The sequence below is a fragment of the Castor canadensis genome, chromosome 10 (genome assembly GCF_047511655.1).
Source record: "Castor canadensis chromosome 10, mCasCan1.hap1v2, whole genome shotgun sequence".
Lineage (NCBI taxonomy): Eukaryota > Metazoa > Chordata > Mammalia > Rodentia > Castoridae > Castor > Castor canadensis.
In genome coordinates this window covers 116,013,792-116,033,887 of record NC_133395.1, presented here as the reverse complement: position 1 = coordinate 116,033,887, position 20,096 = coordinate 116,013,792, and the positions used below count along the sequence as shown (strand labels likewise).

Genomic DNA, 20,096 nt, shown 5'->3' with positions numbered 1-20,096 from the left:
GAAATTCTGCCATAAGCAGAAAGATTGTTCTCTGGGTATCCAGGAAGCCCAGAGGCTACAGTGGCTTCCGGCAGGTTTTGACCTGGAGTTCAAACATGGCTACCTGGCCCTGGCTTCTTGCATGTCATCTCTTGGCTCCATTCCCTTCTGTTAACTCCATCCCACATTCTCGTCTATAGCAAGACATCAACAGCAACTCTGGCCTTACACCACACAACTTCTGGGCTGGAGAGTAAATCTTTTCCCCAAGATTCTCAGCAAAAGTGTCTGCATCTCTGACTTTGATTGGGTCACATGTCCATTCAGGAATAGTCAGTCACTATGATTTGAAATATGATTGGCCAAGCATGAATCACATGACCACCCTAGGAAGTTAGGTAGAGTTCTACCACCTGAAGGACTTGGACTGAGAGTATAGGAGGGTTTGTCCTCCAGAGAGAAAGGAGAGTAATATTACTTTAACATACTTTAACAACAGATGTTCAATTATCACAGAAGATACCACCAGGGGGTCCATCCAGTCTAATTAGAATATAGGGTACTTGAAGGGAAGTGAAAAAGCTATAAGGCTAAAACTATACTTTGGGGCCAGATTGTGACATATCTTGAATAAGAGACTAAGAAGTTTAGTTTTTAATTTGTTGGATCATTAAAGAATTATGCAAGATAATAAATCTAAACTGTGCATGGTCAAGTGTATCCTGGCAGCATTTTTCTGAATGGATTGAGCAGAGAGAGGGAAGAAGCAAGAATACAGTGCACACTGATACAGAAAGAAGACCATGAGTATCTGAGCTAGAGGGGGCAATGGGCATGGAGGCAAGGAAATGAAATCAACATATGATAGATACATTTAGACAGTGCATAAGATGTCTAAAGATGGTGGCTTTTGAGTGGGATGAGTAATATAATAAATCCCTAAATAATTTGCAGTTGGCCTTTTACAGAAGATTTGAATCTTTTGAAATATGATTCATTCAAATTAATGCTCACATTGTTTGGAATTTCCAAGAAGAGTACCTTGGAAGTACCCTGAAGGGAAAAGAAATAGGGTGTGTTTGATGTCAGGGAAGAGAGTATTGTGATGGAAAGTGGAGTTAACACATACAAAAATCAGAATCAGGAATTGTACATAAGGTAACATTTGTGTAAGTACAAAGATTGACATAATATATTTTGTTTTTTTCCTTTGTAGAACTGGTATAATTTCGGAAAACCCTGTGTGTTTTGGCTGTCAGGTTTCTTTTTCACCCAAGCCTTTTTAACTGGAGCTATGCAGAATTATGCCAGAAAATATACCATCCCTATTGATTTACTAGGATATGAGTTTGAGGTACAGTAACTCCTTAAACTCAACCATATATCATTACATCATGTATTAGTAAAAAAGATATGCAGAATTTATGTATTATGACCCACTATAAGTAATTTTACTGCTTGTCATTCTTTATGGCCAATGAAGAAAGTGTATTTGTCTTGCTATCTCTGGGATAGAACTTTCAGGTATCTCAATATTTGATTCAAATAAGATTCAAATAATTCAATATTGTTCTATTTTAGCAAAAATTAATTTGAAGTACAATAAAACCTGATAAAATGCTTCAGAAAGACCTATACGGTACACATTTTTACGTACTCTGATTGAAAAAAAATTATAGTTTGACAGTTCCACAGTAGAGGTTTCCTTGATGTATTATGAATGGTCACCCAGTGTTTTCTTTATGTGGAAGAAGGTATATGGAGGGAGATCATTACTTGTGTGGGTCTCTCCCTCAGATTATTCCTTGTGACACATCTGACGAGTCACCAGAAGATGGTGTTTACATCCATGGATTATATCTTGATGGAGCACGCTGGGACAGAGAAAGGTCAGTACTTTGAACTCCAAAACCCTCTTCACCTGTAGCTGATCACAGATAAGCTAGGCAGTCTGCTGTATTTTTTTCTAATTTTTGTGCGTGTGGTACTGGGATTTAAACTCAGAGCATTGTGCTTGCTAGGCAGGTGTTCTACCATTTGAGCCACGCCTATAGCTCTGCTGCTCTTTTTCTTTTTTGTATGTTTTAAGTCAAAGTCCTCTTCTAAGGACTAGACGAAGTAATATGATGTCAAAATTTTTACATAGATCATTACTCAGGGTAGGAAAATTGATGAGTGATAATTTTTAGGTGATATACAATTTTTAGTATTTCAGTGGTCTCATTAGTAGAAATGTTATCTGAATTTTTTTTTTGCTTCTTTTGTTTTATAACAGTTACCTTCCGTCTTGTAATGTAGAAGACAGCTCAATTTTAAATAGCTTGACAGTATTAATCAAGTTCCCACTTAGCGAGTAGAAAGCTTTCATGCATTTGGATGAAAGAATAAGTAAATATTTCAAATAAATACTGGATTTCCAGCTTCACTCTTAAGAAACTATTCCTGGTTTAAAATAAATGGGGGTAGGAGAGAAGAAAAAAATACTTCCCATGGAGCCCTGGTCTTTAACAATTCATTTATAGGTACAGTTGTCTGTTTCTACAGGCATGACTAGACATTGTTCCCAAGAGAACATTAAAGACTGAGGTAGGAACAGTCGCCTAAGAAGAGTAGTAAGGTGGTTCTACAGAGAAAATTCTGAGACTGGGTTGTGAGGAAACCCAACTGAACATGGGTCATTTGATCATTTCTCTTTTTTTTTTTCATCACTTTATTGCCAGTTTTTCTTCACCTACTTTTCCTGATATATATATATTTCTTTTTTTCCTCCTTTCCAACAAACAATGGTAGCATAGCAAAAAGAAATCAGATTTTCTAGATAGGCAGATCTATGTTTGAATCTGATGCTGACACTTGAAAGCTATATAACTGAGAGAAGTACTCAGTGTCTGTGAGCCTACAATCTTTATCTGTGAAATAGGAATAGGAAATAGAGACTGGATCATGGTGAAGGTCTGCTTCATGGGTAGTCCTTAAACGCTGGCAGGCACTGAGGTTTGTTCACCGTTTCACACTTTGCCTTCCTGTAATTTTCTTTTGTTTCTCCCAATACTTCATTGCCATATTCCTCTTTTCCTCCTCCTTTTTAATGTTTCTTTTTCCCCGTATTTCTGGTCCTCTCTTACATTAAAAGCCAATATCTAAGTAGCAACATGTTCTAAGAAGCAAATTTCAGAAATAACAAAAAAAATCTGTCAATTTCTCTTTACAGTGGATTGCTGGCTGAACAATATCCTAAACTTCTCTTTGACCTGATGCCCATCATATGGATAAAACCAAGTAAATATATTGTTAACATAATTTCCTTGAGTTGTAGGGAGAATGATTATAGATATTAACTGCTCCCACAATTAAGTTTTTGCTCAAACCTTCAAGATTTGCCTCAATGATAATAAAAAAATCATGGAACATGTACATCGGAAATTTATCGTCCCCTTTCTTATGTGTGGCATTTATATTATTTTGGGACTATCACTCTTACCACCTCTTTATGCTCTGAACTGATAGGAGGTACCATTTTCTGCACTGTTCTCTCATACTCATCTCCCATCAGAGGTACTACAGCTGCCCTCTCATATTTTAATTCTGAACTCCCTTTGCACACTGTTGAGAAGTACAAATAGACTGCAATTGGTGACTAGGATTTCCTAGATATAAGAAAGCCTTAAGGTCTCAGAGCCAGGACCACCAAGGCATAGAAGTTCAGGTCACATGGAGTGGAGGCCAGTTGCTCCTTCTGCCATCATCATTTTTCTATTTAGTCTGAAAAAAAAAATGAGATTCCCTCATTTGTTTTCTCTCTAATTTATTTTATTTTATTTAATTTTTGATTGATTGGTGCTGAGGGTTGAACCTAGGGCCTCTAGCATGCTAGGCAAGTTCTACCACTGAGCTGTACCCTCCGCCTTAATTTTCTTCTTCTTAGGTAAGAATGAATGGAAATATTTACAAAGCACCCAGAACCACCACCCAGTTTATCGCATATTTTTATGATTACTGTGTCTGGGATATGAGAAATGTGGCATAGTTTAAAAGGACTAGTAATGTCTCATAGCTGGCTTTTCAGGAATTACACATAGGTTGTTTTTGTGAGTTAGTAAGAGGTTGTGCGCACGTGCTGGTGATAGCGGGAATTGAACTCGGGGCCTCACAATTGCTAGGCAAATGATCTACCCTCAGTCCTCTTGCTTTTAATTTGTTCTTCAGATAGGGTCTCACACTGACTTTGTCCAGGCTGGCCTCACTGTGATCCTCAAGTAGCTGGGATTATAGGTGTGTACCACCACACCTGGCAAATAATTTCTGATAGCTGAACCCTAAGCAGTTGTGTTTTTCTTGAATCTCCCTCATTCCCCACACTTATTTTATTCCTTCTTCCATGTCCTTTTCCTCTTACTCCTTTTCTCCCAAATCCTCTTAAGTTTTTTCATACCTGCTTAGTGATCAAAACTTTAAAATCAATTCCTGATTTCTAGATTTAGAACATGCACCATATGAAATCATTTGTCTTGTTTCACAACAATAATAATATACTAAGTGTAAAAAAAACAAAAAAAATTTAAAATCTTCAACTATGGTAATACAGATCATGGCTGTTTTGTTACAAGATAAACAGTTGTTCTTTTAGCACCAGTGGCTATTTTCTCTTTATTATTAAGTGTATTTTCCTCTCTCTTTTTTTCAAGCTGAAAAGTCTCAGATTATGAAGTCAGATGCCTATGTCTGTCCTCTCTACAAGACAAGTGAACGTAAAGGAGTTCTTTCCACTACAGGACATTCTACTAACTTTGTCATTGCAATGTTGTTAAAAACAGACCAACCCACTCAACATTGGATCAAGCGTGGTGTTGCTTTGCTCTGTCAGTTGGATGACTAAATTGGACAAATTTAGAAAACATCTACTTAAATGTTTTAATCTACTTAAAATATTATAAAATTTGTAAAATTAAGCATCTTGTTGTCATTCTTTGAAATAGTCTTTTTAGTGTTCTCCTCCCTGGTATATTGCTCCTGATTGGAATGCAGCCTTCTTACTCTTACTTCACACTTTTAAAATATTGGTTCCATTTCTCATAGTGCCCCTGTGCCTAGCAAAGGAAAGACAAAGTAGCGAGGTTGACACGTAAAGGCGATAAGGTGCTGCAGGCGACCCCAGCCTCCACACTTACAACGGCATTGTGCTGCTTAGCATCTGCTTCATTTTTAATTGGACAAGTCACATGTTCGCTTTGTTATTTTTCATAGTTAATGTCCTTACTACTTAGTGTGCATCCATAGCACTAGTGTACATTGACGATTTAACAAACATTTCAACAAAACAAAATTTTAGTCTTGTGTAAAGTTAATTCCTTCCTTAGGATTAAAGCTGCAGTTCTGTAACATGAAGAAAATGTAGGTTCCTCTACCCAGTGAATCTGGTTGATCGGAAGTCACCTTTGATAATTCAATCAGAGCAAAATGTTTGGCCTCTCTTAAGTAGTAAATTCTGGTTTGCAGTGGCTATGTGCACAAGTCTGAAGAGAGTGAATTCTCTTTGCATAGACAATCCCCTGCAAATGCTTTTTATTCCAGGAATAAAATATAATCCTCTAAATTTGATGAATCTAGTAGTAAAGGAAAGAAGTCATGTTTCCAAACAGAACTAAGCCACATGTGAAAAACAAGGAGAGGAGAGGAGAATGTGCCAGACTGTCTTATGATGAAATATTTATAGTATAGCTATTTATAACAGTCACTGCAGGACGTGGAGATCCTAAATATAAATGAAAATCCTGAGGTTTGCATACGCTAATCCTTAACAGTGAAACTTCAGCGCTGTCCTACAGAACATAACAAAAGGTAAAAGAAGTCTTTGGTATGTTATCGAACCTATTCTGTACTAAAACAGCAGTGTTCTTTTTAAACCATTTAAATGTTGTCTAATAAAATACATTGGTTTTCACTACTGCTATTCCTACTATATGTTGTGTTAAGAGAGTACATTTCTTCCTGTAACATGCTTAATTTTAGTGTGTATACCAAAAAAAATAATTATTTTCAGTATAACACTCACTGTGTATAGGAAAGATGTTCATTTGGGTGCAAGCCAAGTCTAAAATAGATCAATATAAACATTTTCAATGGCATGACCTAAGTCTTTCATGAAAGGTTGTTTTCCTGAATAAGCTTTAAGTAAATAGCTAGTCATAGAAACTTCTGTTTTATGTTGAATCTGTGGCAGTCCAGAAAACTGTTTTAAGTTTATGGAAAAATTTTATTTAATATTTTGTTATCTAAGTTTTTCTTTTTTTCATTTATCAGTCCTATCAACTTTTAATTTTCTGAATTTCATTTATAATTTTAAGCAGTTGATAATCTTTTCACAACTGAAAAATGTTTTTAATTCATTCTGACTTTAAAGTATACCTGTTGGCCTTTCACATGGATAATTACAACAGTGACGAGGACACTGACTTTGACACCCAGTTCGTTATTCAAGAGAGTTTACAGGATTTTTATAAGCCAGGAGCAATACAACATGCACCTGAAGATGAGAGGTAATGGCTTTCTCACTGGCATTGTTCTAGTAAGTATTCAACATGAGACTAGTCGTTAGCAAAACTCTAATGTGGCAAAAACAGGAGACAAGTTTAGAATACAGGGAACTGGTTTTTTTCAGTGTTAGGGATGGAACCCAGTGTTCTACCACTGAGTTACACCTCCAACTTGAAAGTTCAGAGTTTAATTAACCAGTAAAGGAAATAGTTGAAGGAGGGTAGCAGTAAATCTGGGTGAAGAGATGCCGACTAAAAATCAGAAGGAAGAAATAAAAGGCTTATGAAGGACTAGAGAAGAAATCTTCATGGAGCTAAAGTAATGCTTATATCCAACCAAGACCATAGCAAGCTATCTTAGTGAGATAGGTGAGGAGGGGTCCAGTCTTCATCTACTCAAATCAAAAGAAAGAATTACATAAATTTAACTCCAGAAGAAACTAACCCCTTCTGAAGGCATGAATTCAAAGTTCCGCCAGTAAGATAGTAGAAGAGGACCAATGGGTCACTTGGTGGTGAAAGAATCACCCTGATGTGAGCAGTCCGCAGTCGAGCACACTCAGACAAATGCTATCTTGTCTGATCAGCACCCAACTACCAGGCTGCTTTTGATGATGTGGGTGGGATAGCCTGGATTCCTCTGCATGAGGCTGCAATGCATTATACTTTAGAAATAACCCTGAAAAGTAGACTCCCTTTTACTCTTCTCAATGCTTCTAAGAAATACATCTAAATTTTATTTCTGTATCTTAACCTGTGAGATGCAATGAATTTATTTCAGCTTCAAAATCCTGTATGTGGAGCAAACCCCTCACAATGGTAAAGACATGGAAAGGGAGTTCCCTAGAACATGTTAAGGGAGACATTAACATTTTACAAATACTAGCCTTGTTTTCTTTTTCTTTTTTTGGGGGGGGAAGGGGTGATGTTGGGGATCAAAACCAAAGCCTTGTGCATGCTAAGCAAGTCCTCTGCCACCGAGCTAACCCCCAGACTCACGAGAAGTATTCTGTGAAGCCCCAGTCATTGCCTCAGATGGGAGGCCACCCGGATCAGTTACTATGGTTTACATTTTCCTTGCAGTTTACATCAGAGATCCTCATTTTCCCCGTAGTTTGGAATTACATACATGTTTTTTCTCTGCAGCTTTCATTCCTTTTTGGGTGCCAACTATGAGAGGATTCTTCAAACAATAGAGGCAGTTAAGTACTCTTTCTGTTCTCCTACCAAGTTGTGGTCAGATGTGATGGTGACAGCTGGCAGCATTTCCCTCTGTGCTCAGAAAGCCTAGAAAATGGTTCTTCCAAATGCTGAGATCCCCTGACCACAGCTGATTGTCAGGAGTCTAATATGCCTTTCCTGGGAGGAAATACTTCCACATTGCTTAACAAAGAGCTCCTGGGTTCCTCTGTAGGCAGGTGTTTTTCTATACGGGACAAGACATTGAGGTGATATGGGATGCTACACAGGCCTTACTGCCTGTCCTATGCCATTTCAATGTGCCTGCCATTAAAGGTAGATCTCTAATCCCATTACCTCATGCACTAACTGGCAGTGGGATTCAGAAGCAGTACCAGCTGCCTTGATCATGTGCCAAATGTGAATCTGCTCTCACTCTCCTTCTTAACAGGTGAGGAAGATGCACTGTCGCACTTAACCAAGTACCATTCTGCTTTTGGTGAAGCAGATGGCAGAGGCTGGATTCCTCTGCATAAGGCTGCTGTACAATTAAATAAAAACATTTTAGAAATAACCCTGAAAGGTAAGCTCACTTTTACTCTCCTTGATGCTTCTGAAAAATAAATCTAAAATTTATTTGTATCTTACTCTGTGCGATGTGATGAATTTATTTCAGCTTCAAAACCCAGATTATGGGAGCAAACCACACACAATGGTGAAACGCCACTTTTTCTGGCTGTCAGCAGTTGCCTCTTAGAAAATGCCAGCTTTCTTCTTCTCAATGGCTGCAATCCAAATGCTAAGAATTTTGAAGGCAATTCTCCTCTTCTTACAGGTAAATGAACACCTTGTTTCTAGAGAAGAGTCTGTCACTCTGAGTCTCCTCTATACCCACAGTTTGAAAGGCAGTTTGTTATGCATAGTGATCGCCCTGTCCCTGTGGTCCCAACTGACCAGACATGGGAACTTGACAAGCTTTCCATAAAGCCAGGCTTGGTGATACATGCCTGTAATCAGTGCTCTGCTCGAGAGGCTGATGCAGGAAGATCATAAATTTTACATAGTGAGACCCTGTCCACCCACACTTTCTTCTTCCCCAAAAGCAGCCTTCTATTAGACTGGCCTATGAAGTTGTCTGATGGAAAATCTGTCCAATAACAACCAGCTCATTTTGCATGGTACCTTAAAAGAACCAGTGGATTCTAGTGTAAGATATGTAAGAAGGAAGCAGTCATGGAACGTGGATGAAGGCAGACAGGTGAAATGGGAGGATTGGTTCAAAACCACTAAGAAGCAGGCAGTCAAATCTCTATATTGCTTCTCCCACTACATCTGCTGGGACAAACTCTTCTCCGACCCCAACAGAATTCTGGAGGCTTTATTGTCTGGATAGCTAAGGACAGAGGATATTTTAGGTGACATTGGGACTACTAGCTTACAGACACTGGAGGAACTAAGCAAACATAGATTGAAAGCATTCACCTTCCTCCCACAAAGAGGGATTCTTCTACAAGGATCCAGAAAGCTGGCAGCCAGAACTTAACTTTTCAGAAAGAGGCTGCACTGGAGAAGCTGACCAGCACAAGCAGAGAGTCTAAAGATAGTGACACTGGGGGCTCCCCCCAAAATGGCCCAAATACACCAACCTATAAAGTTCTTAGGTCACAATCCCCCTGATTAGAATTTCAGCCAGCTACTGGCCAGGTGGGGGTGGGGCAGCGCAGAGATCGGGAAGATCACGAACGTTGTGGCATTTCTGTCACCCTACCTAGCAGGAAGCGCATACAGGATTGTGGTTCAGGTCAGCCTAGATATGGACACCAGACCCTATCTCGAAAATAATCATAGCAAAAAGGGCTGGGGGTGTGGTTCGAGTGGTCAAGCACCTGACCAACATGTACAAGGCCCTGAACTCAAAGCCATCAAAAAAATTTCCCAAAAAATGAATATATGGAAAACTAAGTAATTCAAGGATAGATATGAAACTGTTAAGAGGAGGGATTATGAGTCTTTTCTGAGCATATAGCATAAATTCACTGAACACAAGCCCTTTTTATTATAATAAAAGTATCACTTGCAAAAAGATCCACATAGTTGCGAAGGACAAACAGAAGCTTCCACAAGTTTCCTGAGGAGGGAAAAGGGACTATATTGTATATAAAAGATGGCAAATAAAATGATTTCAGACTTCTCACTGGTAACTAGATTCCTGATGATATTGATAGAGAACAGTTTCACACATTCTGAGGGAAAATTATTTTCAACTGAATATCCTATATTTAGCCAAACTATTAAATCTGAAATTAGATTAAAGGCATTGAAGACATGTATTTTCAGACACTGAAGAGCTCAGAAACTTTCATCTGTCACGCACCCTTCTTGGAAGCTAATGGAGCCAATGGTCTACCAACAGGGTAGTAAAATAGAAATACAAAAGCTCAAGAGCCAAAGGCAAAGATCCAACTCAGGTGGCAGGCAGCTGGGAGCGCCAAGGTAATGAGGAGTGGTAATGAGGAGTGGTAATCCTTGGATGGGATATGTGACTAGGCACTGAGGTCCAGCCTGGAACAGGTCAGCAGGCCGCAGGTAGAGGCTTCTTTAAGACCTGACAGGATTGGAATGAATGTTTTAAAAGGTTTAGATAGTTTAGAGAGTGTGGGGTTGAATTAATGATAGCAAACTGAAAACCAAGCAAATGAAATGTAAGAATGCTGGGGATGGGGTTGGGCAGAAATGGCCCTGTTTTGAATAGAAAACACAAAGTAAGGTAAACACTGAAAGTTCAGCTAACAAAAATTATGTTATAAAAGTACTGGAAGGATTGTGGAATTAGAAATGTGCATGCGTGGTGGACACAGGAGGAAAAAAACTTAAACCTTCATTTTTCATGATGAGAAATCCTCACACCAAAACCAAAAAGTAAAAAGTAGCAATATAACCAGTTTATTTTTATTGTATCTTTTATTTTTGAACTCTTTATTTCATTGATCCATATGTCTGCTTTTTTATTATTATTGTTGTGCTGGGGTTACATTGTGACATTCACAAAAGTTCCCACAATATATCAAATATATCATAGCTGAATTCACCCCATCATTCTCCTTATCCCCCTTTTCCCCATTCCTGGAATAGTTTCAGCAGGTATCATGTTTCCATTTACATACATGTATACACAGTATTTGCACCACATTCACCCTCCCACACACTTTCCCCTCCCACTGATACCAACCCCTCAGACAGGACTTACTCCGCCCTCCTGTTCTCTGATTTCATAACCAGGTCATTTAGAAATAGAAACATTAATAGCAAAAAATCAGCTAAAAGATGCCTCTTTGGAAGGAGAAAGGAGTTTGGAAATAGGTAAAAACTCTGTAGCAATTGGTTAAGTCCTTCATAATTTTTATCAAAATAGAAAGATTAAAAAGAAAATAGCAACAGAGCACTGCTGAAAACTGGGGTCTGAGGGGGTTCTCATCCCACACTGCTCTAAGTCTTAACATTTCTAGAAAAAATACTGAGCAGAAGAACCCTGACTGAGAAAGCAGTTCAAAAACTATACAGCACCATAGAGCATAAGGTAGTGGAAAGAACTCTGGTCAGATCTAACCTCTTTACACCACAGTTTCCTCATCTCTAAGATAGGGATAATAGTGATTACCTTGTAAAAGTCTTACGTAAAAAGCCCACTAGACTGTGAAGCCTGTTATAATGTTGATGGTGATGAGAGCTGGTTTCCCCTCATGAGTTCTGTCTCTCCAGAGGTCAAATTCCATTTCTGTCATACATCATGGGAAATGCTGATTAGTGAAGCAAGTTCATTGCAAGATTTTTCAGACTTCTATGTACATATGTGCAAAGTGAATCTTGAAGACAGTGATAGAATGTACAGCCTTCCCAAGCATTTTATGGAGAGTGTGTGTGTGTACTAGATGTCCCACCCAAGACCCTAATGCATGCTAAGCAAGTACTCTACCACTGAGCTATACTTCCAGCTCTGATTTGTTGATTTGCTTGGTTGTTTGGTTTTGGTTTTGGTTTTTTTAGCAGTACTGGGGTATGAACTCAGGGCTTTGTGCTTGCTAGGCTGGCACTCTACCACTTGAGCCACTCTGCCAGCCCGGATTTGCTTGGTTTTGATGGTTACTATGTTAGCTGACTAATTGTCTGGAGAACAATTGCCCAGGCCGTCCTCAAACAGTGACCCTCCTGATCTCTCCTCAGTAGCTAGGAATACAGGTGTGAGTCACCGGCACCTGGCTAGGAAGAGCTTCTTAAGAAGCCTGAAGGGCACTAGCCAATATGACACAAACCTTAACCCCTTGTTGAACATAATGTCACCCTCATTTGTCATTTTCCAGCTGTTCTACATGACTCCTATGACATGGCTGCCTTGCTGGTCAGTCATGGAGCAGATGTTAATCTGCGATGTGCCAATGAGAGGACAGCCCTCCATGAAGCAGCCAAGCTAGGCAGACTGGACTTGGTGAAGCTGATGCTGGTTTCTGGGGCACATCCTGACTCACGGAGCTCCTACGGATTCACTCCTCTTGCTCTTGCTGCCCAAGGTGGACACACCAAAATCATGGAATTATTACTGCAGAAAGGCAAGATTTTCTATACGGTCAGCACACTACTAGGGGTAACATAATGCAAGTGTTTTCCTCTTTATGGAGAGATTCAAAATAATAGAAGTCAACATTTTATTTAAGACCAATATAAATGTTTAATAAAATGGTGTATTAATGTTGGCTGCTCAAAAGCCCTACACAGTCAAGAGATTTATCTGGTGTAACAAAAATTTCCCTAAAATTATAACATCCTCTACATGCTGTCTCTGCTTCTGCTGTCAGAAGGCAGTTTAATCTTCACATTAGGAAATTCTTCCTGATTTCTTTTCTTTGGTCCAAGTTCTCTGCACTAGTTATAACCAAAACTCCAAGAGAAGGGAAAGACAATTTATGTTTATTGAGTACTTTCTACACAACAGACATTAAGCTACCTGTTTGCCATATGTAATTCTTTAAAAATTCTGAGGCAGATATTAACCTCAATTTGCATTTAGGAAAGAGGGTCAGGGATGATACCGGTTGCAGGATTTCTCTTCAAACACACCCCTTCTCCTGCCCCTAGTGCTGTTTATGTAGCCATTTTAGATCCTGGTTTACCTGGCAGAGACCCTTGGCTTAGAGAACTTGGGCATTTATTGTCTTTGGGAAGACCTCCATTGGTATAGTGTTAGAGAAGCAGTTATATCTGTCATTTTTAAAGAAGCAAACTTTTACTAATAAAGTCCCAACATTAGAAATGTTTGAAATAAGCCCTGGGTTCAATCCCTAGCACTGCAAAAATTAAGTTTAATTACACTTCTCTCAAAGATGGAAGATCCAGTGTTTGTTTTGGTTTTCCAGCTAAATAACTTTCTACATCTTACATGTCACTTATTTCAAACATCTTACTTAAAATGTCCTACAGGCATTTATTGGAAAGCAGCTTCTGCTGTATCACAGGAGAGACTTAGGTAAGTCTATGAAGCACAGGGTTGCTACCTAGAATACTGGAGACCAGGACCATGTATTGTTAAAATAAATAAATAAATAATAAGGCTTCTCGACACAGGGAAGAGAATAAAGAAGATAATTCTAATATTGGGACTTAGTAAAAGTTTACATGTGAGATGTCAAAAGTTATTTAGCTGGAATAACAAAACTAAAGACTGGATCTTCCATCTTTGAGGAAAGTTTAATTAAATTTAATTAATTTTTGCAGTGCTGTACCTCTGAGCTACAACTTAGCCCAAGAGTAATCCTTTGTTTAGATCATTTATTAAAATATATATAAAACAGGAGAGGCAACAGTTTAAATCTTTTACCCTTTAAAGAAACCAGCACTTAGTTCATCATGAGTTCACTGATTGAGCATTTCCTTTACAAGGTAATTTGCAGTAAATGAAAGAGCCAGTATTTGAAACCATATCTATCTGATTCCAAATCATATTACCTTACCACTCTGTGTCGCTACAATGCCAACATAACATCAAAAAAAAAAAAAGCCCTGGGTCTGGAAGATCTGTGTACAAATCCTAATTACCGCACTTACTTAGTAGCTGTGTGTCTTTGGAGAAGTTACTTAAACTTAGTAAGTCAGTTTCCTCATCTTTAAAATGAGGGTATTTGCACCTATTCTGGAGTTTGCTGTAAGTTTAGAACTTACTGCGTACATAAAGGAGCCAGCACACAGTGAGTGCTCATTAAATGCGGGCTTACTGGATTCCTTAATGCACTGGAGGAATGCGGTTCTTCGGCAGTCACTGTGCCGTGATGATTCTTGTGGAATCTGTGAGTTGTAAGTGTGCCCAGAATGCTTCCTCACATTTTGTCCATCCAAATGCTGTTTCTTCACAGCCCATTTTACAGATAAGCCTTCCAGAAGTGACCCAAATTCCTTTCTCTTTTCACCTCCCAGCCCCAGCCCTAGATCCCCTAGAAGACATTTTTTGCCTTACTGTCCACACCACTCACAGAACACTTAGCGTATGTACAGATCCTACAATTTGACTTTTTTAGCTATCAGCAGTTCCCAACTTCAATCAAAAACAGTGACAATGTCTCTTACTATTAACAATTCCCTAAAATGAGTTAAAACAGAACAGCCCTTTCCAGCAAATCATCATTAGATGGCATGGTGATATGTAATTCAGCTTGTTAGTACTATCCTGTGTGTAAGCATGAGTTAAGTGGGCTTTTGTAGGATAGTACAGAAAGCAAGCCACCTTTTATAAATATTTCTACTGAAATTTTCAAGTTTCAAAGAAATAACATAAAATTACTATGAAAGTCAACCCAATTATAATTTATTAACTGCTTAAGCCATTTTTCCCTCCCCAATTAGTTTATAAACTGCTTAGAAACAGGAGGTACATATTTTATTTATTTGATTCCTAGTGCTTTGCTAGAGTAGTGTTCATTAATTGCTTTTTGGTGGTGGCAATGTATTTTAAGATTGCTTAAGCAATACAGTGGAAAAGCATTCTTGCATAACAACACTCTCTCCTCTTAGGTGCTAATGCTCACAGTCAGGCCTCTGATTCTTCTTCCATCTTACTTGAAGCTGCAAGAGGAGGAAATCCAGACTCTCTGACTCTCTTGCTAGAGTACGGAGCTGATGCCAACATCCCTAAGAATTCAGGACATCTGCCCATTCATGTGGCAGCTGATAGAGGTCACTTATTGTAAGTTCAAATACATTATTGTAAACAATTGAAATAGTAACACCTAACCTGTTTGGTTCATCAGTCTTAAAAGAAACATTACATACTTCTAGGAACTTCATGAATTTTTTTTCTCTCATCCAGTGACCTAAACACCCTTTTTTAAAGAAACTCTTGACCAACTAGATTAAGTGGTAAGGCCAGGCAACCTTTGAAGCCACTGAAGACAAATCAAACTGTTTCACTGTTATGCCCCAGGCAATACAGGAAGGCTTAAGTCTCAACTTGGGTTGATTCTGAGTTTTTAACTTAGACAGTAGTCCCACTAAATTTTACTAGGTCTCTGAACTTCTGAATGAAGGAAGTAGCACTTCTACTAGAGGTCTGAAATACTACCTGATACTAATACCAACCAGTGTGAGTATAAAAGAATTACAAACAGGTTAACTGTGCAGCTTAACAAAAACAATTTAGAACTGCATTGTGAAATTCTTTCTCAGAGCTCTGAAGATGTTGGTTCCAGTTACGGACCTCGCTGCCATCAAGCAGAGTGGGATCAGTCCAGTTCACTGCGCAGCAGCAGGAGCACACCCTCAGTGCCTGGAACTTCTCATCCAGGCTGGATTTGATGTGAATTTCATGCTAGATCAGAGAATTCGCAAACACTATGATGACCAAAGGAAGTCAGCTTTGTATTTTGCTGTATCAAATGGTGACCTCTCTTCAGTTAAGCTGCTTCTGAGTGCTGGAGCACTACCCAATCAAGACCCAGTTAACTGCCTACAGATAGCTCTCAGGATGGGCAACTATGAGCTGATAAGTCTGCTCCTGAGGCATGGGGCCAATGTCAATTACTTCTGTAGAGTTAACCCTTTGCATTTCCCATCAGCACTGCAATACACATTGAAAGATGAAGTCATGCTCAGGATGCTGTTGAATTATGGGTATGACACAGAGCGATGTTTTGACTGTCCTCATGGGGACAAAGTTCAACCTTTTTATACTTTTGAAGGCTGGACACCTACAGTTATTAAAGATACTATGGTAAGTCCACATTATTGGTAGTCTTACCTTAATGTAGTCATAACCCACTCTCTAGAAGCTCCTGGTTGGAAACTCTAGTATGGTATATATGATAAAAATAACTACAATATGATAAACAGTAGAAAGATACTGTTACAGTAGAAAACAATAGAAAGATGGAAAAGATATAAGAATTCAGAAGAAAAAAAATGACATTAGCTAAGTCTGTCAGGAACTTTCACAAATGAAGCCACACTTGAACGTTTTAATACAGTCTTACATTCTAGCTGTACATTTTCTTTGAATGAGTTATCAGCTCTGGTCACCTGTTTTTTTTTTTCTTTTTTGGCTGTGGGGCTTTGAACTGAGGGCCTCATGCTTGCTAAACAGGCACACTACCACTTGACCCACTCCACTAACCCTTTTTTGATTGGGTATTTCCAAGATAGGGTCTCACAGACTACACTGGCTTCAAACCGCCATCCTCCTGATCTCTGCCTCCTCAGTAACTAGGATTACAGGTGTGAGGCACTGGCTCCTGGCTTGGTCACTTCTATTTCCAATGTGAACTTTTCCCCTGGATTTTCAAATGTGTGCCACTTTCCAGGTCTGGCTTCAAGAGTCATCTCCCCAGAGGCTTTACCTCCATTCACCTTATTTGAGGTAGTTCTCTTCCCCTATCATCATCATACCTTGTGGATCATTTCTTTTACAGCATTTATTTCTTGAATTCATATTATCAAAATGTGAAAACAAAATAGTGGACTAGACAAAGCACTTCTGAAAAGTGAAAGATCTTATATTGTATGACTTGTTTTTATGTGATTCATGCAGGACTTAACTTTCTACATTAATTTGGCATTTAGGCATATGCCATGTGGAATCATCTCCTGACTGTTCACATATTTGCATTCTCATCTAAGCATATTGTCTCAGAGCATATAAATTACTTAAAAGCAGAAACCGTCTCATCTCTCTCATGTATCAGGGTAGCATTAGGTTATGAATGATAGAAAACTCAAAAATAAAAGCTTTAACAAAGTGATAAGTGGGCATGGGTGCACATATGCCGTCCCAGATACTCGGGAGGCTCAGCCTGGAAGATGGCTTGAGCCCAGGAATTTGGGACCAGCCTGGCAGGCAACATAGCGAGATCCCATCTCAAAAACTAAAATAAAAGGGATTCCTCTTCTCTGTACAAACAAAAGTCAGAAGTAAAAGCCTTTCATCTGGACAGCTTCATAATTTACAGAAGACACTCACATCCACACTGCAGCCAGCAGGAGGAATACGCACACATTACTCTTCTTTAAGTGTATCTGGGGAGTTGCTCAGATCCACTTACATCTTAATGGCTACAACTTGGGTAAGTGGTCACACCTAGCTGCAAGTGAAGCTGGAAAGGTAATATTTATTGCAAACAGCCAGGTGACCAACCAAAGCAGTTACCAGATACTATGAAACTATCTTTGTCACTGTCACACCCTAATATCTTATGTGGTTCTGAGGCATTCTGAAAAATTCTTTCCCAAATATTAGTGCTAAGAGATCAGAGGAACTTGAGACTTTAGTTCTTGACTTTTAATATTCTTTTGATTACTGTGTTAAACCACAGATACTTAATGCTTTTCATTCACTTTCTGATTTTTTTTCCTTCTCAGTTCTGTGAAGTAATAACTTTATCATGGCTGCAACATCTCTCTGGGCAAGTAATTCGAGTTATGCTTGATTATGTTGATCAAGTTCGGATCTGTTCAAAGTTGAAAGCTGTGCTCCAAAAACAGGGCCTCTGGTCAGAAATACATTTTATCTTGAGTGAGTATGTTTCTTGTAGCAAATTCTTACCAAAATACTAACTGTATTCTTATTTGATTTTTATAGCACTCTCTTCTGGTTTAAAAAAAGCCTGACCTAAAGAAACCAAAGATACTATTTCTTTCTAAAAATGTAGTGCTCCAAACCACACTTAATTTGTGCTTCTCACCATTTTTTAGTAGATAAAAACCTGTTAGGGAATTACTTATTACATAGGTAGGTAATAATTTTTTCTTAGTCCACTTAAACCATGGCTATGAAGGAACACAAACACACTGGAATTAAAAGCTGTAAAATAGCAGTAAGAAGAGGGATGAGAAAAAGCTCAGATCTAATCTTGTAACAGGTATCAAATGTCAGAGATGGCATCTGTTCTTTCAAAGTAGTACATCAGTCAAATTAAGAATTTTTCAGCCAGGCGCCAGTGACTTATGCCTGGAATCCTAGCTTCTCAGGAAGCAGAAATCAGGAGGATTGTGGCAAATAGTTCATGAGACCCTAACTCAAAAAAAACATCACAAAAAAGGGCTGGTGGAGTGGCTCAAGTGGTAGAGCATCTGGTTAGAGAGCATGAGGTCCTGAGTTCAAACCCCAGTTCTGCCAAAAAAAAAAAAAAAAATTTTTTTACATGGTTTCTCCCAGGGTGATCTTCAGTATTTATCCTGCCCCTGAAGGACAGAATGGGGGTGCTAACGGAGACTTAAGGGTTTGGATCTCACCAGTCAAACCCACAACTGATGCATCTTTAAACTCCAACCTGATGTGGCTTTGAAACAGTACCTACATAAAGGGTTGCACGAGAACTGAAGAGTTGTTTCCCTACTGACATTCCCATTTAGTCACAGCAAACACAAATCCTGGTGGCTTAAGTAGCAAATACATGTGCTAAATTAAACCCTTTGGTCATTAAAAAATAAAGCAATTATTTTTCCTGCTGGATAATGTACCTATTTCTTTCATTTTAGCAAACCCTCGCTCCCTCAAACATTTGTGTCGTCTAAAGATCCGGAAATGTATGGGACGTTTACATTTGCGCTGCCCAGTCTTCATGTCGTTTCTTCCATTACCCAATCGTCTAAAAGCATACATCCTTTACAAAGAATATGACCTTTACGGACAAGGAATTTTTACAGGAACCTGGTAATCTATTCTAGAGGAAAAGGTATTACTCTGCAGCAGTTTTCTTAATATTTGACTTATATATGATTCAGATATTTTGCTTTACTCAGCAAACCTAAAAGCTCAGTGTCGTCTACATTCATTAAAAAGTTGCTCCAAACATAGCCTCTCAACACTTAAATGGATAAATTCTAAAGCTTTAAAAAAACAAAATCCAGCTTGGCATGGTAGCATTCACCTATAATTCCAGCTACTTGGGAGGCTGAGGCAGGAGGATAGCAAGTTCAAAGCCAGCTTGGGCTACACAGGAAGATCCTATTTGGGAGGGGGAAAAAATAGTAAAAATTTCAATTAACTGAAATACACCAGTTCTAATTCTGTACTGATCTTATATGAAGTGTATGAATTCAGTTTCTTTGTGCTCAAAATTATAGATGCCATCTCTTGACAATTCAAGATGAATCTTAACAGTAATGTTTTTAAGTATATGTCTTAGTGACCGAACTGAATATATATTGACTCCATTACCTGATCTAGAAATTAGCTGTCCATATGCAAAATCTCAGTGCCATCTCTGTGTCTGACATTGTTTCTTTGTAGCCAACTACAAAGATGGGGTAATTCAATTAACTGAAATAGAACCTTAAATCAAAATTTCAGGCAGGAAGAATGGCTCAAGTAGTAGAGCGCTTGGCTAGCAATGTGCGAAGCCCTGAGTTCAAACGCCAGTACTGCCCCAAAAAACAAATAAATTTCATCACTAATGAGAAAAACATTGTCTTTTTTCTTATTGATTAATGTGGTCCCTGGAATGGGATTAAAAGTGTTTCCATATGAATAAGGAACTTAGTTTCTGTACTGAATTCAGCCTGGTATTGGACATGGAGGGGCACACTTAGTAACAAAAGATGCCAGTTTAAATTTTTATTTCTATATATAATATACTGCATATAAGTGGAGAATGTTAATTTATATATTGTTACATATTAAATACCACACATAACTATCGGCTTGTTTATGAAAGGTGAGGAAGGACACCTGAGATGTTCATTCAGTCACATCTCTGTCCTATTGAGATGGCACAACAGGAACAAGAGAGGTGAGATCGTGCTGTGTTCATCAAAGCCCAATCAGTGATAGCTTTGATGTTTACATATTCAGTCTTAGCATTTAACATAAACCATCCATTTTAATACAGCTGAAGCCAGATGATTTCTGATGTGAAGATTCGTGGTGACAGA

At 38.6% G+C, this 20,096-nt stretch overlaps 2 protein-coding genes across 5 annotated transcripts in view; both read left to right on the top strand.

Annotated features, from left to right (window-relative positions):
- Dnah12 (dynein axonemal heavy chain 12) overlaps nucleotides 1-4,928 on the top strand; it is a 201,843-nt gene extending 196,915 nt beyond the window's left edge. The window contains exons 72-75 of the mRNA XM_074044013.1: nucleotides 1,196-1,333; nucleotides 1,777-1,868; nucleotides 3,191-3,258; nucleotides 4,665-4,928. Of these exons, the coding sequence (XP_073900114.1) occupies nucleotides 1,196-1,333; nucleotides 1,777-1,868; nucleotides 3,191-3,258; nucleotides 4,665-4,855 (489 nt within the window). The 3' untranslated portion in view covers nucleotides 4,856-4,928. The remainder of the gene's footprint in view (nucleotides 1-1,195; nucleotides 1,334-1,776; nucleotides 1,869-3,190; nucleotides 3,259-4,664) is intronic.
- Nucleotides 4,929-4,937: 9 nt separating this feature from the next.
- Asb14 (ankyrin repeat and SOCS box containing 14) lies at nucleotides 4,938-19,628 on the top strand. 4 transcript variants are annotated; one of them, XM_074044016.1, is made up of 10 exons: nucleotides 4,938-5,833; nucleotides 6,380-6,515; nucleotides 7,659-7,714; nucleotides 8,143-8,274; nucleotides 8,368-8,526; nucleotides 12,050-12,256; nucleotides 14,748-14,919; nucleotides 15,399-15,942; nucleotides 17,583-17,736; nucleotides 18,702-19,628. In XM_074044016.1, the coding sequence occupies exons 2-10, from the start codon at nucleotides 6,400-6,402 to the stop codon at nucleotides 18,878-18,880; spliced, it is 1,719 nt and encodes a 572-aa protein (XP_073900117.1). In that variant the 5' UTR covers nucleotides 4,938-5,833; nucleotides 6,380-6,399; the 3' UTR covers nucleotides 18,881-19,628. The 4 variants fall into 4 exon arrangements, with proteins under 4 accessions (XP_073900117.1, XP_073900119.1, XP_073900116.1 ...); XM_074044018.1 differs by having other exon boundaries at nucleotides 4,942-5,817; nucleotides 18,379-18,839; XM_074044015.1 differs by having other exon boundaries at nucleotides 4,943-5,817.
- Nucleotides 19,629-20,096: the final 468 nt, after the last annotated feature.

What these genes read in the sequence shown, in the direction of transcription:
- Asb14 (XM_074044016.1), top strand. Translation starts at nt 6,400, where the DNA reads ATGGATAATTACAACAGTGACGAGGACACTGACTTTGACACCCAGTTC. An exon ending in CAATTCTCCTCTTCTTACAG is followed by an intron (nt 8,527 to 12,049) that starts GTAAATGAACAC and finishes GTCATTTTCCAG; the next exon opens with CTGTTCTACATGACTCCTAT. An exon ending in GCTGATAGAGGTCACTTATT is followed by an intron (nt 14,920 to 15,398) that starts GTAAGTTCAAAT and finishes ATTCTTTCTCAG; the next exon opens with AGCTCTGAAGATGTTGGTTC.